Source organism: Tauraco erythrolophus, chromosome 16, assembly GCF_009769465.1.
Source record: "Tauraco erythrolophus isolate bTauEry1 chromosome 16, bTauEry1.pri, whole genome shotgun sequence".
Lineage (NCBI taxonomy): Eukaryota > Metazoa > Chordata > Aves > Musophagiformes > Musophagidae > Tauraco > Tauraco erythrolophus.
The window spans coordinates 99968-118475 of record NC_141480.1 but is presented as its reverse complement, the minus strand read 5'-3'; the positions used below and the strand labels follow the sequence as shown (position 1 = coordinate 118475).

At 40.6% G+C, this 18508-nt stretch overlaps 1 protein-coding gene across 5 annotated transcripts in view; it reads left to right on the top strand.

The window, feature by feature from the left end:
• Positions 1–18508, top strand: part of KDM3B (lysine demethylase 3B) — a 73840-nt gene that overhangs the window by 44103 nt on the left and 11229 nt on the right. For 4 of the 5 annotated variants that reach the window (XR_015222618.1, XR_015222615.1, XR_015222617.1 and 1 more), the window contains 7 exons: positions 282–409; positions 1055–1334; positions 2303–2559; positions 5520–5786; positions 13360–13531; positions 16661–16751; positions 16839–16969. Coding sequence is in view for 1 of the 5 variants with exons in the window: in XM_086621757.1 (XP_086477883.1) it covers positions 282–409; positions 1055–1334; positions 2303–2559; positions 5520–5786; positions 13360–13531; positions 16661–16751; positions 16839–16969 (1326 nt within the window). In the remaining 4 variants the exon portion in view is untranslated. The remainder of the gene's footprint in view (positions 1–281; positions 410–1054; positions 1335–2302; positions 2560–5519; positions 5787–13359; positions 13532–16660; positions 16752–16838; positions 16970–18508) is intronic. The other variant, XR_015222616.1, reaches the window with a different exon arrangement.

The following is an 18508-nucleotide window of genomic DNA, read 5'->3' as shown; positions in this document are numbered from 1 at the left end:
ACCTCGTTGCAGTATCGTTGGACCCTACATGGAATAGTAGGAGCGGGTGATAATCTGTGGAGTTTGTCAGGCTTGACAGCCTCTCAGTGGCATTGCAAAGCTAGCGTTAGCACAATTTTCCACACTATTCAGAGACAAGTGTCTTGTTACAGCATGTTATCTTAAGGATTCTTAGCAGTAATAATAGAAAAACCCTCACCCCTCTGAATATGTATTATGGTTAAGGCCTTGTTTTTTGATTTCTTTACACATGATATTAAAAGTTTTAACTTTGTTTTCAGCGCTTTACAATATTGGAGACATGGTTCATGCAGCACGAGGCAAATGGGGTATTAAAGCGAATTGTCCATGTATTAACCGGCAGAACAAATCGGTGTTGAGACCGGCTGTCACTAATGGAATATCACAGGTATGTAATTTTAGGCTGAAATTACCTTGTTTGACATTACATTTTTAAGATCTATTAGAATGTTAAATCCTTTAGATTAATCTATTGTGAAACATAAACTTTATTTTTTCCATATGTATTCTAAGTGATTTAGCTTAGGAGAAATCTTGGATGTTTTTCAGGGATGTGTACTGCAACTGTTTTGTTACCCAGTGGATATTTGGGCTAATACTCTTATGTACAAGTTGGGTAGGAAGCCATTCATACTGATTATGTATCTTAAGACAAACTACTATGAGTAACTTGCAACATGCATTTATTTTGTTACAGTTCCTGAATGTTTTGCTGGATCTAGAGCAGTTCTGTTCACTGTTTACACAAAAAGTCCTCCTGTTTAGAAAAAAAAAATTAAAAATCTAAAAGCTTGAGCTTATGTTAAAAGATAACATGGTAGGAATTCCCAACACAATGCAAGTTCTTATGTACAGAGAAGGAGCTCCTGTACTCTGCTGCTACATAAGCATAAAGGAACTCTACTGTGCGCTTAAAGCAAACGAACAAACAAAATCAACAAACTAAACCCAATGTATTGGATAATTAAAATGTCTCCTAAGATGAACTCCTCCCTTGTTCAACACTTAACAGTTTTTAAAATTTCTTTTCCAGCTTCCAACTGTAAATCCTAGTGCATCAGTCTCTGGAAGCGAGAGCACCTTTTCCACTGGAACAGGGACTGCAGGAGTGGGGCAACTAGAAATAGACAATGTTCCAAAATCTGAAGCAACTGACAGTAGAATAGAAGAATCTGCAAAAACAGAGACATTACCAACAAATAACACTGGTGAAATAAAGACTAACAGACCACTTTGTCCAGAAACAACTCCATCGTCAGCCTTACACTGGCTTGCAGATTTAGCAACGCAAAAAGCAAAAGAAGAAACAAAAGGTGAGCAGAAGATATGCCCTCTGGCATTTATTCGAATTAAATAAATAGAAATCATAGCGTACTGCTTGGTTGCTCTTCTTTATGAGAGTGCCTGGCCCTAAATAGAAAAGAACACAATAATTTTTCTTCTTTTGCTTAGGAATACACAAAGCTGGAAAGATGGTGATACAGCTGAAGATAAAAATACTGTCTTGTTATCCCAGTTTATTTCAGTGCTAGTTCTTGTATTTATTTTCGAAGTAATAAACAGCTGCTATCCTGATGTAAAATGATAGTAATTAATTTCAGATGCATCTTTGTCACTTTATAACTGTTGGAGTAAATAAAGCCAATTGGTGTGCTATGTGAAGAGTGCGTTTCCAAAGAGTTGAGAGAGTAGAGTCTACTTGGAGGGTCAGATGAAAGCTTAGAACTTGTTTAATTCTCAATAGTTTGAGAGTGATTCTCAGTATGAAATGATTGTTTACAGAATACACCTCCTGGTTGTCAGAGGTAGCATGACTAACACAGGACTTATTCCTGTCCATATGTCTAGCAGGAATTACTTCATATGTCAGTGTTAAATCTTCATCACTCTTTCACTGGTTTTGCAGAATTTAGCCACTAATATTTTGACTACAGTTAAAATCTGAAATATTTCATGTTGAAACATTGATTCAGAAAGTCAAGGAAATGTTTTTTGATTGAGTCTATTACAGAGTTGTAGTTTCTTGTGTATCAGATGCTTTCAGGTCAGATCCAAAACCTTAAGTAACAGAATATTAGGGGTAAAACATCAGAACTACATGATGTCTTTTGATTCTCTTTGAGGTGCCTCATTAACTATTGCAGTGATAAATTACCACAAGATTCTGTCAATATCATATTTAATGCAAGAGCAAATAATTTCAGAGAATTTTGTGATCATTTGAACTTTGCTGGTTTTTCTTTTCTTTTTTTTTTTTCCAATGTTGCTTTTTATCTTGCAGAATCAGGATCACTGAGGTCAGTGCTTAATAAAGAATCCCATTCACCCTTTGGATTGGATTCCTTCAACTCCAGTACAAAGGTTTCCCCACTAACCCCAAAGCTTTTTAATAGCCTCTTGTTGGGCCCAGTGACATCTAGCAACAAAGCTGAAGGCTCCAGCCTCAGAGATCTGCTACACACAGGACCAGGAAAGCTTCCTCAGGTCCCATTAGACACAGGAATCCCCTTTCCTCCGGTCTTTTCTGCAGCTTCTACGGTAAATTTTGTATTCCTTCAATGATATCTGTTCTAGAATAGATAGAATTTAATGATCATCTAACAGTTTTAATTTAAACGTTTTTATAATATCTTAAATGTTGAAACAAATGCACCAAAACTCACCACCCCACAAAGCTGTAGAGAATTTCGATGCTAATTGTTAGTTTGTGATTTGGTTTACTACTGCTATGTAGAAGCTATTCCTTGCAAGGGACGAAAAAAGTGAGTTAAATATAGCCTCTAAATAGTTTAATTGATAATCAGTGTCCCTATAAAAGCTCACTTTCAGCTCCACATCTTTAAATATTGCAAGAGCATACCACAGAAAAGACAAAAACCTATGAGCAAACCAGTTCCTCAAAAAAAAATGATGTATACTTGAAAGGAATTTAAGATAGAATACTAATTTAAGAATTTTAGATGTAGATGCTTATTCTGGAATAAGGATACTTTGTTTCTCTTTAATCTGTTTTGGAGGAAATAACCTTAAAAAAAACCCTAAACAAATCAATGATATTTGAAATGGTTGAAAGCATTTAGTTTAAGAGAAGGATAGATTCTGTAGAATTTAATCAAGACTTAGCTCTTCTTGGAGAATACTTTCTCCGAAAGCTTAGGCAGATGGAGTGAGGAAGATGATTAAATGCCTTGTCTCGTAGCAGAATTTTTTTTTTCCTCCATGTCAGGCTGGAAGGATGGAACCTTAATAATAGTTGATGTTGTTTTGGATTTGGTAGAGGGAACTGTACAGGGCTGTATGGGAGAACATGTCGCTGCTACAGGAAAGTAAATCCGATAATACTTCCCCCTCGCCCTGCGCCCTCTCATCGCTGAGTACAGGCAAAGAAATTATGATCACTTGGTTTAAAGCAATTTATTCCTTCAAGGCTTGAGAGGGCCTTTCTCAACTTGTATCTCTGTCCCTGCAACTTTACGCATTGAATCAGATCTGTTCTCTAATGTCTTTTTTCACTTTCTTGACTCTGGTTGTCAGTGTCATTTAGATTTGAAAGAACTTGTGGGAACTTTGGTCCAACCCCCCACTTGAATGCCTGGATGCTTAATATAGAATGTATATGAACAAAACATACCTGAGAAACAACAGTTGTTTTGGTCAAATTGAGAGGAATAATAGATTGCTGCTCGTGAAGAGAATCATCTTGGTGTTTCTGGAGCGTTGACATCTGTTTTGAAGAGTAGTTAGCATTTACTGTAACAGCTAAACTGCATGTTATCTATTTCGTGGCCTCTAGAGAGTTAGCGTAAAGGTACATTTTTTAGACTGTTGTAAGTGGATGATGTTATGACCTCGTCTTAGTTGCGTAAGACAGGCTGTAGAAAACTAATGTAATCCCAAGCAGCAATCCCAAGGCTGGGATCTGACTAGCAGGGGTGTAACTCTTGTAAACAGAGCCCAGCAAGCTGGACGTGAGTCAGCATTGTGCCCTTGCAGCTGTGGAGGCAAACTGTCCTGGGCTGCATCCAGAATCATACAGCTGGAGCACACCAAGGAACGTGATTATTCCACTCAGCACTTGTTAGGCCACACCTCGAACGCTATTTCCAGTTTTGGTCTCCCCAGTTGAAGAATGACAGTGGAAAAATTGGAGGGGGTCCAGTGGAGGGTCATGAAGAATGATTAAAACATTGGAGAGCTTGACAAATGAAGAAAGGTTGAAGAAACCGGTTCTCTTAATCCTAAAGAAGAGAATGCTTTGGGGATCTGATCAATCTTATAATATCTAAAAGGTAGTTGTCGAGAATATGAAGGTGCTCCTTTTATGAGGATGCATGGTAACAGAGTCAAGTTGCTTCAGGGGAAATTCTATCTGGACATAAAAAAAATTCTTACGTTACAGTCAAGCAGTGAAATACGCAGCGCAGAGAAGTGGTGTAATCTCCTTCCCTGAGAAGTTAAAGTTTGGCTTGACCCAGCCCAGTGTAACTTAACCTGATTTCAACAGAAAGTTATACCAGATCTATAGATCTGCCTTCTGACGTAGTCTCTTCTATAATTCCATGAATATTTTTTACTGAATTAATATCTTCAGTTATGAATAGTGTTTTAGATTGTTAGCTCTGCATATGGTAAATTTTCTATTGAACTTTAGTTTTAAAGAAGATAGCAAAATTGTTCCAGTAATAGTTTTTCACTGTTACCATTCACTCAACTTCCAGTCCCTGTTGGGTTTTTTTTGGTTAGAATGAGAAACTCTTTGCTAGCAGGAATCTGTCACACCCCTGCCTCCTCCCATAGATGTCTTGTGAATAATGATGCAGTTAGTGTTTATCTTTTGTTGAGTATATGAAATATATTTAGTGTCTTAAGTATCTTGCTATAGGCACTTTTTTTAAAAAAAAAAGTTAAGAGCACAATTTAAGACTGTGTCATTAAGCTCTTCTGAATTTTAAACATCATCCCTTGAGGAGTTCTGAATGTTGCTTGAGGAGTATGGACACCACAGCCAGAGAGGCTGTCTACTAATGGTTCTGTTAACATTATTGATACATGAAGCACTTTCTCCTGTCAGTGCTTAACTTAATGTTCCCATATTCATCAGCTTACCTGTGCTAGAGTTGAATTCACTTTCTTAGTATTAGAATGAGGAAAATAGGGAAATGGAGTTGAGATATTAATGAAGTTATGAAAAACATGAACCATTTTTACCATTAAAGTAGCAGAGTTTAGATCACTTAAGCTTTCTATTCCATGATTGTTTACTGTAATATTTTTCTAGATAGTCTGTAGCAGGTTATTTTAAGTTTTACTATTATAAAACAAGGGCATAGCTGTTTCAGTTCTTACTGGATACATATGGGTCTCTGAGCTGATTTGTTTACTGTTGCTAGTTTTTCTCATAGCAAGATGTCTGTCACTAAAGTCTGAGTGAGAGCAGATATGCATTGATATGTGTGTTGTTGCAACACTAAACTTACCTCTGAAATTACGTCTTCTAGGGGGCCAAAGGTAAAGCCAGCTTGCCTAACTTCTTAGACCATATCATTGCTTCTGTGGTGGAAAATAAGAAGACGTCTGATGCTGCAAAACGAGCTAGTAATTTAGCTGACACACAGAGAGAGGTGAAGGAAATGGTAATGGGTTTAAATGTGCTGGATCCGCATACTTCCCACTCTTGGCTGTGTGATGGTAGACTGCTTTGCCTTCATGATCCTAGCAACAAAAACAACTGGAAGATCTTCAGGGAGTGCTGGAAACAAGGCCAGGTGGGTGATGACAATTAGCCAGCCCTTACTGCTTATAAGTATCCTGAAATTTTAACCTGTACCTTGATTATTGACAAGTCCATTCAAACTTTGGCCAATTGCTCCTAAGTGAATGGGATGAATGAAGATTTCAACTGTAACACTATAAACAGGGGACACAGCAGCCCTGTCCACTCCATGCTGTACTGACTCAAGCCCATGTGCCCTTGCACATTGAACTTTTCTCAGCTTACTGGTATGAGGGTGTTTGCTGTGACAGCCTGTGATGTGGTTTGTGCTGAACCTGCTCTGTTACAGCCCAGTAGTGAATCCGCTGTGATTTCCTGCATGCGTCCTAGCATCTACCCCCAACTTGATGTTGTACAGTCTCAGGAAAAGGTCCATTCCTTCCACCTGTAGCATGTACAAGAATAAAAGTGCTGCATGCAGTAATTTCTGCTGAATTTCTGATTACGTTTTTTGGGTGTACTTGATGCAGTGTCTCATCCTGAGCCTACAGCCTGTGAGAAGCCAAGTATTGTTTTGAACTCAGCATCTCATGTATTGCACACTCTCCTGGATTGTCTGAGGGTCATCAGCCGGTTAGGCCTTCAGTCAAGAGACTGGACTTTAGACGTGCTGCCAGCATAGCCAGTTTTTCAGATATCAATCCAGAGTGCTACAGCTTAGACTTCTCCAGAGAGTCATAAAGATTGGCCTGGTCAGACAAGCTGAATCTTAAAAAATGGGTGAGTAGCTGCTCCTGCAGAGGAAGTGCACCCATAGTTCTAACAGAATATGATGTGTGTGTTCAAACTGTGTTCTTGGCACTTGGTTCTGCAGCTACCTCTGACACCGCTGCCTTCACTGACTACTCAGAAATGAGACCATTGGTGGTAGACAGCTATGTCCTTTATCATCTTCTCTGGAGAAGTCCTTGTTGTCAGCTGTTCTGTTGTTATTGTGCTAATGCTCTTGGCATTCACATTCCAAACTTATTTGTGGTTGCTCACACAACACGTGGACTGCTGAGCTGTGGTGGAGGAACAGATAAGGCTGCATGTTCCTCTTCTGACATTCAGGATCCATTCCTTCCAGAAGTAGAATACTTTTCAATTAAGTTTAGAGTGTCCCATGGGACTGCGTGTTCTTTGGTTCCCCTGGGCACAAGCGTATTTAGCACATAGCCGTGAGAACTGCCGAGAGGATTGTGGCGCCACCGACCACGGAGTTACCAGTTCCTTCTTCTGACTCCCCCAGCCAGCTCCTAATAGGTGGAAGAGGCTACTGTGCAGCACACTCTTGCTTGTCTGACTAGAAACTTAGCTTGCTGATATTATTGCCAGATTTCCCCCTAATTGCAGTTATCTTCCAAAGAAGTGTGGCCAGCAGGTTGAAGGAGGTGATTCTGCCCCTCTACTGGGCTCTCGTGAGACCCCTCCTGTAGTACTGCATTCAGCTCTGGGACCCCCAACAGAAGAAGGACATGGAGCTGTTGGAGCGGGTCCAGAGGAGGCCACGAAGATGATCCGAGGGCTGGAGCACCTCTGCTATGGAGACAGGTTGAGAGAGTTGGGGTTGTCCAGCCTGGAGAAGAGAAGGCTCCGGGGTGATCTTATTGCAGCCTTCCAGTACCTAAAGGGGGGAATACAGGAAAGCTGGAGAAGGAATTTTTACAGGGACGTGTAGTGACAGGACAAGGGGCAATGGCTTTAAACCGATTTTTCTCAACCCACTGAGTCAGCAAATAATATTGTCTCTCTGAGAGGATCCAAAATATTTTGGGAGCTATTTATAAAAGACATGCTTGTCAGTTGCTCTGCAAATGAAGCTGGTTAATCACCAGCTGCAAGATGCTGCACTTGGCTGTGGGGTTCTTGACTGTTAATGAATCCTGAGAGTCTCCTTATGGAGTCTAGAGATGTGATTAGCAATCTTCTGTCAGGTGTGTAGCTTGCAGTGTGCATCACCTTCCAAGCTGGTGCATGCTCTGAGGTTCTGACCACAATTGTCATGCTCATTTACTACTTGTGACCCTCTATTTTTGGCTTCACTCCAAGATGTGTCATTGATGCTTTTGGCTGACTTTATAGTTCATAGGACTCCTTGTATAGCAACAGGCTAAGTGAGTCCCTTGCTCATTCAAGAATTTACCAGTGGTGTTGCACTCACTTGAGTTTACTGCTGAAACGTGCAAAGCAATCTAACTGAACCTCTGTCATTCCTGTGCAAGAGAGAGCATGTGGCCAGGCTGGTATTGCTGTCTTGACAAGACTATTCTAAACAGAATGTCTTCAAGCAAGAGATCCTCTCAAAAAACTCTTCTCTGTCACAGTTCTCCCTTGACTGACATCCTCCTGTACATCCCAGCTGCACCTTTAAAAGTGAAGTCAAAGAACATTAATTCCACCATCATCCTCCAAATCATCTTTCCATTCTCATTTTGTGGGCTGGAAAAGGTTAGTTGGAAAAAATCTCTTAGCTACGCTTCCCAGCACAATAAACGCACACTAGGCACTAGATCTGAGCCATATGAAGATCTTGGCCATGATAGCATCCCAAATTGTTAAAAGAGAAAATTCCTTTCCCTGTAACAAATGGATAATGAATGGCATTCTTTTAGCATCATGCAGAAAGAGCAACATTTTTCCACTCCTTTGTCTTAAAAATTGTCAGAAATAAGTGGAACTCTGTCTTATCCCAGAATTTACTGGGATACTGTGGGATTATTTCTTTACAGAGCTGTTCTTCGAAAGTGTTTTGCTCTCCTGAACGTGGTTGTTGCTCGTCTGGGAATACTGTCAGGATTCTCATCCTATAGCAACCTGTTATTGTCTGAGCTTTCATGCTAGGCTTTCTCTTTTTTCAGATACTGAAGATTCGGGGTGGTGTTGGAGGTTTCTATTTGTTTTCTCCCTGTAGCGTGAGAGCAGATCTGGCAGGAAATGTCTACCAACCAAGCTGCTATCCTTTTCTCTTGCAATCTAGCTATGTTCTTCACTAGAGAGAGCATTTTCTTTATTCCATGAGGAATTCTCTGCTTAATAGCTGCAAGGGTTCTACTAGGTTAAGTAGAATTTTTTTTTTTTGAATTGTTGTGTTCAAATGGTCAAGTGAATACAGCAGGGATTGAAATTTGTCATCATTTTCCTGGACTAAAGACGACTAGTTTATCCATCAGCTTAAAATCTACCTGGCAGCTGTTTCCACCCATCTTGTGAAAGGTATTGTCATTTTATTCCTCATCCGTGATCCTTAGGTTTTTGTAGAATATGATTAAAACCTTTCCATTGCCTTAACGTTACAATTCCTGCTGGGATCAGGGAATATATTTAAACTGGGATCACTGTGTCTATTCTGTCATCTTAGGGAGGTTTGCTGCTTGTCAGGGCCTCAAATTTGGGACATAGTGGAAAGATTGCCAAAGCTTGTCTATCGCTCAGACATTTAACACTCTGCTGCTCTTCTGTATTGGCACGAACGATGCTACTGGGGAGACCTGGACATTATGAATAGAGTGACTGTATGGCTCTGGGAGTAGTGTTCAAGGCCATGGAGCCCAGGTGGTTTTCTTAATCCTGCCAGTGAGAGGTAGAGGGGTGGACCAATTCTGCCTGCCAACCATTGTGTTTGTGCAGCTGGTTTCAACAACAGGGTTTTGGGTTTTATGGTTGTGGGAACCTCTATGAGGATTGAGGGCTGTTTGGAAGAGATGGCATCCATCTAAGTGGAGCAAAAGCATCTTTGCCAACAGGTTGGCCAAGCTGATTAGGAGAGCTATAAGCCAGGAACGACAAGGGAGGGAAAGTATGATCAGTGATCAAGAAAGGAATTAGTTGATTGGATTGGCAAGCAAGCAATGCACATCAGTAAGGAACTGTGTACATCACAGCATTGTAAGGAAAGCTCTCATACCATTTCTGGGAAATTAGGGTGACCAGGTGGTTTTCTGAAGTGCCTGTACACTAATGCATACAGCACAAGGAACAAAGAGGAGAAATTAGTGTGCAGTTGCACGGCCACAATCTCATTGGTATGATGACAGAGAAGTGGTGGGACAGCTCATGCAACTATGGTATGGCAAGGGGTAGGTACAGGCTGTTCGGGAAGGACAGTTAGAAATTACAGGCCAGGAGGGTGAGGAGGCAGCATTGCTGTTTGTGAGGGCGCAGCTGGAATGCATGAAACTGCATAGGAATGGATGATGAGCCATTTGAGAGCTTATGGGCCAGGATTAGTGAGCAGACTAACGTTGGCAATGTTGTGGAGAATATCTGCTACGGACCAGCTCATCAAAAAGTGATGAGATGCCTTCTTCAGACAACTGGAGGAAGCCCTATGTTCATGTTTCCTGGGCCTCGGGGCCACCCTGATATCTGCTGGAGGAACAACACAACAGATGACAAGGACTCCTGGAGTTTTCTGAAGTGCATTGATGACAACGTTCTGACACAGCTGATCAAGGAGCCAACTAGGAAAGGGTGCTCTGCTGGACCTCATGCTTACACAGAAGGAAGAACTGGATGTTAACATGAAGGTATGGGGCAGCTTTGGCTTCAGTGACTATCAAATGGCGGGGTTCAGCTCAAGAGCCTGAGAGGATGGAGCAAAGCAAAAAAGCAAGATCGCAATTCTGGCCTTCAGGAGAGTAGACTTTCACCTTTTCAGATTTCTGCTTGGAAGAATCCCAGGGGATATGGTTGTGAAGAGAAGAGAGGCTCAGTAGTGCTGGTTGAGTCATACTTAAGCTGCCTTATAGCCTTCTGTGATGAGACAACTGGCTTGGTGGATCAAGAAAGCCCACTGGATGTTAACTTTAATAAGACTTTTGACACTGTTGTCATGTCATCAGACAAACTCATGAAGTACGGACTAGGTAAGTGGACAGTGTGGTGGATTTAAAACTGACTGAAATGCTATGCTCAGAGGGTTGTGATCACTACCACGATGTCCAGCTGCAGGCCGGTCACTAACATCCTCATTAATGACCTAGATGGGAGAGATTTTATACAACCTCAGCAAGTTTACAGATGATACAAAACTGGGAGGAATGAGTGATACACTGGATGGTTGTGCTGCTATTCAGGGGGACCTGGACAGGCTGGAGAATTGGACCGAGAGGAATGTCGTGATGTTCAGCAAGGGAAAAATGTAAAGTCCTGCACCTCAGGAGGAATAAGACCCCGCAGCCAGCTGGAAAGTAGCTTTGCCTAGAAGGACCTTGGAGTCCTGGTGGACAAGGAGGTGACCGTGAGCCAAGAATGTGTCCTCACAACAAAGGCAGGCAGCGGCATCCTGGGCTGCATTAGGAAGAGCATTGTGAGCAGGTCAAGGGAAGCCTTTTTTTCCTGAAGCTGACAGGAGTGAATTAACAACCTCTTTTGTTTTCTTAAACCTCATTCTCCTGGAGTTGAGGTTTCATTGCTGCCTTCTAGAATGTAAGGGCCATGTTATGTTTTATTTGAAAACCAAGGCCATATCTGTTATCCCCAAAGTTGTTGTTGTTCTTCCGTTCATTTCTGAATGAATGGTTGTCCTCACTTAGTCCCTAAAACGGATACTAGTCCTGTTAGAGGCCATTGGGCAATCCAGGTGAAGCAGTGGTTAGTTACTGGAGTGTTTTTAAGCGTAATGTGCTAATACTAATAGAACATCTAGGGGCATCTCTGCTCCTCAGGGTTGTACTGAGCTCTTTATGTGAATGAACCCAAGATGCACCTTCAGATCACTGTTAATGTATAGAGCTTGGAATTGATTCAAACTTGTATAGATGTACAAACTGTCATTTGAACATAGGTAGCAGTTACTAAACCTAGAGTTCTTCAGGTGGGATAGTCCATGTGCAAATTCACTTCATACCCTCTTTTCCTTTTCTCTCAAGTCTTGTATCTGTCTAGAGATTGCAGGGTGAGAGGAACTGACAAAGTCTTGGCCAGTGTTGGGAGGATTGTCTGGCATACCTTTTCCTAGTATTGTTAGTTTAGCAAATGCCTTGAGCATTTATGGGGAGAGGCCACTCAGGTCTTGGTGTGGAATGTGTATACGTGGTTAGCCTAAACATCTTAAAACCCCTTTTGCAATTGAACAGCCACTTTTCTACTACTTGAGAATTAATGATGATTCATGATTATACATAAAGAATGAGTGAAATAGTTAAAAAATTAATATCAAAATGCGAAAATTTCATATGAGAAGGCTTGACTACAAATGCTGTTTCTAGTGGTAGATGCATTTGTGCTTAAAAAAAGGAGAGATTGTGGGACTCAGCACCCACTGTACTTCCACAGGTGGACTGACTTTGGCTGGTTGCCAGACTCTTACCCACCCACTCTCTTGTTCCCCCTTCTCAACAGGACAGGGAGAAAATAAGGTGGAAAAGTTTGTGGGCCATGATAAAGACAATGAAATCACTTAGTGATTGCTGTCACAGGCAAAACAGATTCAACTTGTGAAAAAGTAATTTAATTTATTGCCATTAAAAGTAGAGTAGGATGGTGTGGAACAAAGACAAAGCTAAAAACACTGTACCACCACCCACTCCTCCTTCTTCCTAAAGGCTCAACTTCACTCCTTCATCCCCAACTCTTCTACCTCCTTGCTCCCTGGAGCAGCAAAGGGGGTGGGATTGAGAGTAATGGGGGTTGCAGTCAGTTCGTAACATTTCATCGCTGTTGCTCCTTTCTCCTCACACTTTTCCCCTTCTCCAATGTGCAGTCCTTCCCACAGGATACCATCCTTCATGAACTGCTCCAGCATGGGCCTTCTCCATGGGCTGCAGTCCTTCAGGAATAGACTGCTTCAGTGTGGGTCCCCCACGGACCACAGTTTCTGCCAGGAAACTTGCTTCTGCATGGGCTTCTCGCCAAGAGCCACAGCTCCTGCCAGGAGCCTGCTACAACGTGGGCTTTCCGTGGACTTGCAGCTTCCTTCGGAGTATCTCCCTCTGCTGCAGTGTGGGGTCCTCCACAGACTGCAGTGTGGATATCTGCTCCACTGTGGTCCTCCACAAGCTGCAGGGGGGCAACCCACTTTCGCTGTGGTCTCTGCCATGGATGGCAAGGGAATCTCTGGAGCTCCTTTTTCACTGACCTTAGTGTCTGCAGAGTTGTTTCTCTCACTTCCTTCCCTGCTCCCTCCCCTTTCCTCCCTCCTCATCCCCAAGCAGCTGTGGAGCACTTTGTTACCCTTTCTTACTATCTCAGAGATGCCACCAGTATCAGTCATGGTCTCAGCTTTGGCCAGCGGTGGGTCTGTTGGAGCTGGGTGGAACCATCTCTGCCTGGCACGGGGCAGCTCCCAGCCTCATCTCGCAGAGCCCACCCCTGCTCTCAGCACCTTACCCTGTGGACCTGACACACTTGCCTTAGGAAGTCTAATACAATACTACTTCTAAGGCAACTGCACATGGCCTGGAACTGAAGTTTGCTTTGACTCTGGTTATTTGTTTGATGCACAAAAACCAGACATGGATGAAAATAGATTTGTGGTGTCATTTGTTTGATGGTAGCCAGGAGTCTCAGCTCTTAAGAAAGTTTGGCTGCATGTGTAAGAAATTTGGTTATGGTGGAGTAAGCATTCATCTTTGTATTCTCAGCCCGTGCTGGTATCTGGTGTCCATAAGAAGTTGAAGTCAGAGCTTTGGAAACCAGAAGCTTTCAGCCTGGAATTTGGAGATCAAGATGTAGATTTGGTGAACTGCAGGAACTGTGCCATAATTTCAGACGTGAAAGTGCGTGACTTCTGGGATGGCTTTGAGATAATATCTAGTAAGTAATATCTATGGCTGACTAGTGTAACTGAGCAGTCTGTCTTGCTACCTTCAACTTCTCCTTTTCCACCTACTTTCTCAAAAAATAAAAAATAGTAATTAAAAAAAAAAATCTGAATAGCTATTAGTCTCATCCGAAGAAGCCAATGCTCCTTAGATGTAGCTCACCCTAGAAAATTCTTTACTGGTGAAGATTAGAGCAGGGCTGCCCAAGAAAACTTTGTCTGTACTAGAGTGTGTTGATGTGTGTTTCTTTAATGTGTCAAAAGATGATCCATTTAATGGGAAACTACTTTTTTTTGGACTTTCCTCAGTGAAATTAATAATCAGTTTACCGTTATTAAGACGGTAAGTGATTTGACTACCCTTACTCTCTTCCAACCTCAACCTTTATTGTAAAACTAAAGGTAACCTGCAGAGCTAAAACATACCGAGGCTTTTGATGCTAAAACTCAGACTTGGAATACATTAACTAAGTAAACTTGACATTGCAAATGGTTTTCATAGTAGATGATCTATGAGTACAAATCCATGTTCGTATGTATTATGAATAGCAATGCTGTATGCATATCTCGTGATAACACATTACTAAATGCTTGAGAAAACCTTCTGTCAAGTGTGGATGTGGAAGCTAGCCAGTTAAAATTCCTGGGGATATAACTGGTCAGATTAAAGAGCTTCTGAAAAGCAGTGTGTGCTATTTTAGATGGTATATACCTAGATCAGAGTGGTCTAATATTTACAGATGTTAGATTTGTAACAAGTCATTGCAACATTGCTGATTTTTAGTGTTGTGTATAAACATTTTCTATATTTCTTGCTATGTACACATAGCAGAAACGGTGCACTGTTGGATGACTTAATGGAATGTTTGTTCAGCAGCAAACAAAATGATAGATTTGTAGACCAAGAATATTCCCTTCCTTAGTCATTTTGCAATCAAAGAGCTCGCAACTTTTAACTTGTTTTTATATGGTTCCAAGTACAGTCTTTTGTATTTTGTACTGTTAAATTCCATACTATTTCTGTTGTTACTCAGAAATAAATGACCTAGAAGGATACAACGGTGTGGTCTTTCTGTGTATTAATGATAATTGGGAAATTCTGCAAACTCTTCACTTTTGTATTAGGGTCATTCATGAAAATAGTAAATTTGTGTGGGTCAAGTTATGTTTGAGAAATGTTATTTGTAGTTTGTCTCCAGACAGATATGCTCCTTTCAGAAAAATCATCTTCTACCTTTCTTCTAGACAATGCCTTTACCACACTTTGTATGAAAAATGTTAGTGACCTAGATTTGAAAACCTAATCACTATTGCTAGTTTCTTTTAAATACATTTTTAGTGTTTTTCAGCCATGTGCAATCCCCAATTTAGAAGAGTATTATTTGCTACCAGTCCAAAGACTTCACACAATAACTCATCTGAAAGCTGTTTGCAAATTATATGATGACTCTGACTTCTCTGCATTACATGAATTTTAGATTTCTCAAATATGTGGCTGGTCTGTCTGTGTGTCCCACGGCCCTGCCCTACACACGAAGTTATGTGTGCTTATTAAGCATTAAGTTATTGAAGAGACACAGAACAGCCACTGAATTTGGAGGTGATATTGAGATAATCCCTTAATTATTCTATGTGACACTTTATTTTAGTTAATTTTAATCTTGTGCTGCTTGCTTTTAATATCTTTGAGTTCTAAGTGGACTTTTGACAGGTCTAATTTTTTTATTTTGACCCTTCTTAGACTTGCTTTTCTTTGCTGCAGATGTTTTCTGGGTTTTGTCTAATTTTATGTGATCTCTCAGATCCATATGTTTTCCTCCAGGTAGCTCTTCACTTTGTCCTTTCTGAATAACGTTCCTACAAGTTCTTCTCCCTGTTTGGAACAAAGATCCTTGAGTTTGAAATCTTGAATATGGAAAGTACTGAAACATCTTTAAATTCAAGTCCTTGAGCTTTTTAGTTCACTTGCCTCTCTGAAATCTGTAGCTCATCAAAAATCATTTTCTTTAAATCAGTCACTTTGGTTTATGTTTCTGCAGATCTTAATTCGATTTCAGTAAAATAATTTTTTTATATTGGGAACTAAGGCTGTCTTCTGTAGCCTGTTGAAACATAACGCAGATGTGATTCACAGGTCTCCAAGTCCTACCTTAGATACGCTCTCTCTTTTGGTGCTGCCAGCAGTTCTGCTACGTCTGGGTAAGATCAGTTGATTTTTGTTTGACTGGCAATCCTTGGTAAGGTAGGAAGTGGTAAAGGGTGTTACTTTCTGGGGAAAAGGGAATGTGAAGGTGTCAGACTGCAGCACATCCTGTTTTCCAACTGATGGCTTCATGTAGCGTTGTGAAGAATCTGGTAGAAGAGTGAACTTTGTTGCTCTAACTGTTATGCTGAGTCTTCTAAGCTGCTGCATGTGCTACTTCTAGATATGCTCTCTTAGCCATTGTAACATCTGAGGCAAAACAGCAGTTGATGCAATCAGTGCTGTCACATCATACATCCACTGTTGCATACGTAATGTCATCTTCCAGTGCTACCAGCTTTCTCTGTTACCAGTCAGGACTTGCATACAACTCTTGAAGTGAAGAACAAATGTTTGAATCGGGCATCCTGCTAATTTGAGTGCCTCCAACAAAGAAGAATTTAAAAAACTAAAGACTGTCTTCCTCAGTAACCACCTGAGATTTAGCTTCTTTGGGTGTGGTGTACCATAGTTTCTTGCTTTGTACTGAGTTTAGGATTGATTTCAGAGCATGAACTAATTACTTTAATTTTTATAGAAGCACCACTCCTCTTGAAATGAAAGATGAAACTCCTTTAGGCTTTGGTAAAAGTAGTAAGGCAGAATGCTTTGGAAAGGCTTGTTTTCAAAGCTGAATAAAAACTATTCTAAAACTTAGCAGCTGTGCAAGATCTGTCAAACTTCTGTCGGTAGTGAGATATATATATATATCTATCTTGTTTCATCGTGCTATGGTAATGCTTGGATGCCCGAAGAAAAACCAGGATCCCGTTTGCTGTGCAACGTAAGAGTCTTGGTACAAAAGACTTGCAGCTTAAACAAGGTAATGAGCTGTGGGAAAAAGATACTACATGAAGAAATCTTAATTTGTTTCTTGCAGAACGACTCAGATCAGATGATGGTCAGCCAATGGTACTAAAGTTAAAGGATTGGCCTCCAGGGGAGGACTTTAGAGATATGATGCCTACAAGGTAAGTAAACCTTAGTATCAATGTCTACAGGACTGCTGTAGGCACTACAGGAGGAAAACATGCCTTTGTTCTCTTTTTGCTCTCTAGGTTTGAGGACTTGATGGAAAATCTTCCTCTTCCTGAATATACCAAGAGGGATGGCAGGCTGAATTTGGCTTCTAGACTACCAAGCTACTTTGTCCGTCCTGACTTGGGTCCCAAAATGTACAATGCCTATGGTATGTGAGAACAGTTCTGCAGATGTTGATTTTTGCGACTCTCTATTAAACTTAGGGCATATGCAAGGCTGTGGCATTAATGAAAACTCAGTGCTTATCCTAGAGCACCCTGTCACCTTTTTTCAATTGGTCCTGCGATCTATTTCCTATGCCAGGCCTCTCTCTGTCACATATGCCCTTTTTTGCCTTGTGGCTTCCAAGAGATGCACATATAAGTTAAGTTTGCAAACAATTATTATTTAATACATATAATAAGCCTAACACTGATACAGGGTTCAAGTTTAAAAAAATAGGCATTTGAGAAATAGGTGTTTGTGAACTTGGGCAAATTGAGCTTATTCAGTATTTAATGGTGTTCAGTGTTTTGGTTTATGTATTATTTGACATGTAAGTTGAGTGAAGAGGGCTGTACTCCAGAAAGCTTATAATGTAATCAAGCAATATATAGAGAGAGTGAGTGCAGCAAGAAGCAAGGTAATCAGTGACAGCAAACTTCTTTGTGCATTGCTAGTTGTTAGCAATGGAAGGAATGAATTAATTTTGTTAGATTTATCTTAAATATCAAAGTTTTCTTTTCGTTTGTAGAGAGAGTGTTGACAGTGTATTTAGCACAGAATGTAACCCTCTACTTTCATCCTTCTTAGATGTATAGATCTTGGTCCAAAGAGAGAAAGTATTAGACTTTGTTTATTTTCAAGTTAAAAAAAAATATTTAGCTAGGTCTGTCTTCAAAACCAGTTTTTTATCTTTTTGCTCTTAGCTGCTTTACAAACAAACTAAAGGGTGGACCTAGATATAAAACCAGTAATTCTGACTATAGTGAATATGAGTAACTTTGCTGGTGTATTAAACGTATTTTGGTTGTAAATATATGGCTTTATTTTCTGAGTATGTGGTGGAAAAAAGTTCTCAATACTGAGGTAAAGTCTTCCAGGTGCTTAGCATTTTAAAGCATTAAGATAGAAAAATCGTGACTGAAGCTTGATTATTAAAGTGATATTCAGTTACCTAAATAAAAGGACTGTTTACAGAAGTTAACCGTGAAGATGTCTTAATCCCTTCAACAGATTTTATGTGTAAAGGACCCTTAAATATTGACTAATTTTTACATTTAAATACCTGTTGTGATTTAGCCCAGCTGGCAACTAAATGCTGCACAGCCACTTATGCAACCTCCCCCACCCCTGGGGAATGGGGAAGAGAATTAAAGGGGAAAAGGGAAGACGACTCATGGTTTGAGATAAGAACAATTTAATAATAATAAAATAAAGATAATAATGATAATATATGAATATATATGTATAATGATACTAATATATACAAACAAGTGATGCACAGTGTAATTGCTCATCACCCAGTGACCAATGCCTGCCTGGTCCTAGTAAACTATTCTGAAACAGGTAAGTCCTGACACCGTAATCCTGGATGAGCGACAGGCCTGAAAAAGACAATGAGAGCGAGAGCAGTCTGATAGTGAGAGCTCCCAGATGTGCAAGAACCCTTCTTCCTGGTCAACCCTCGTCTATATACTGGGCATGA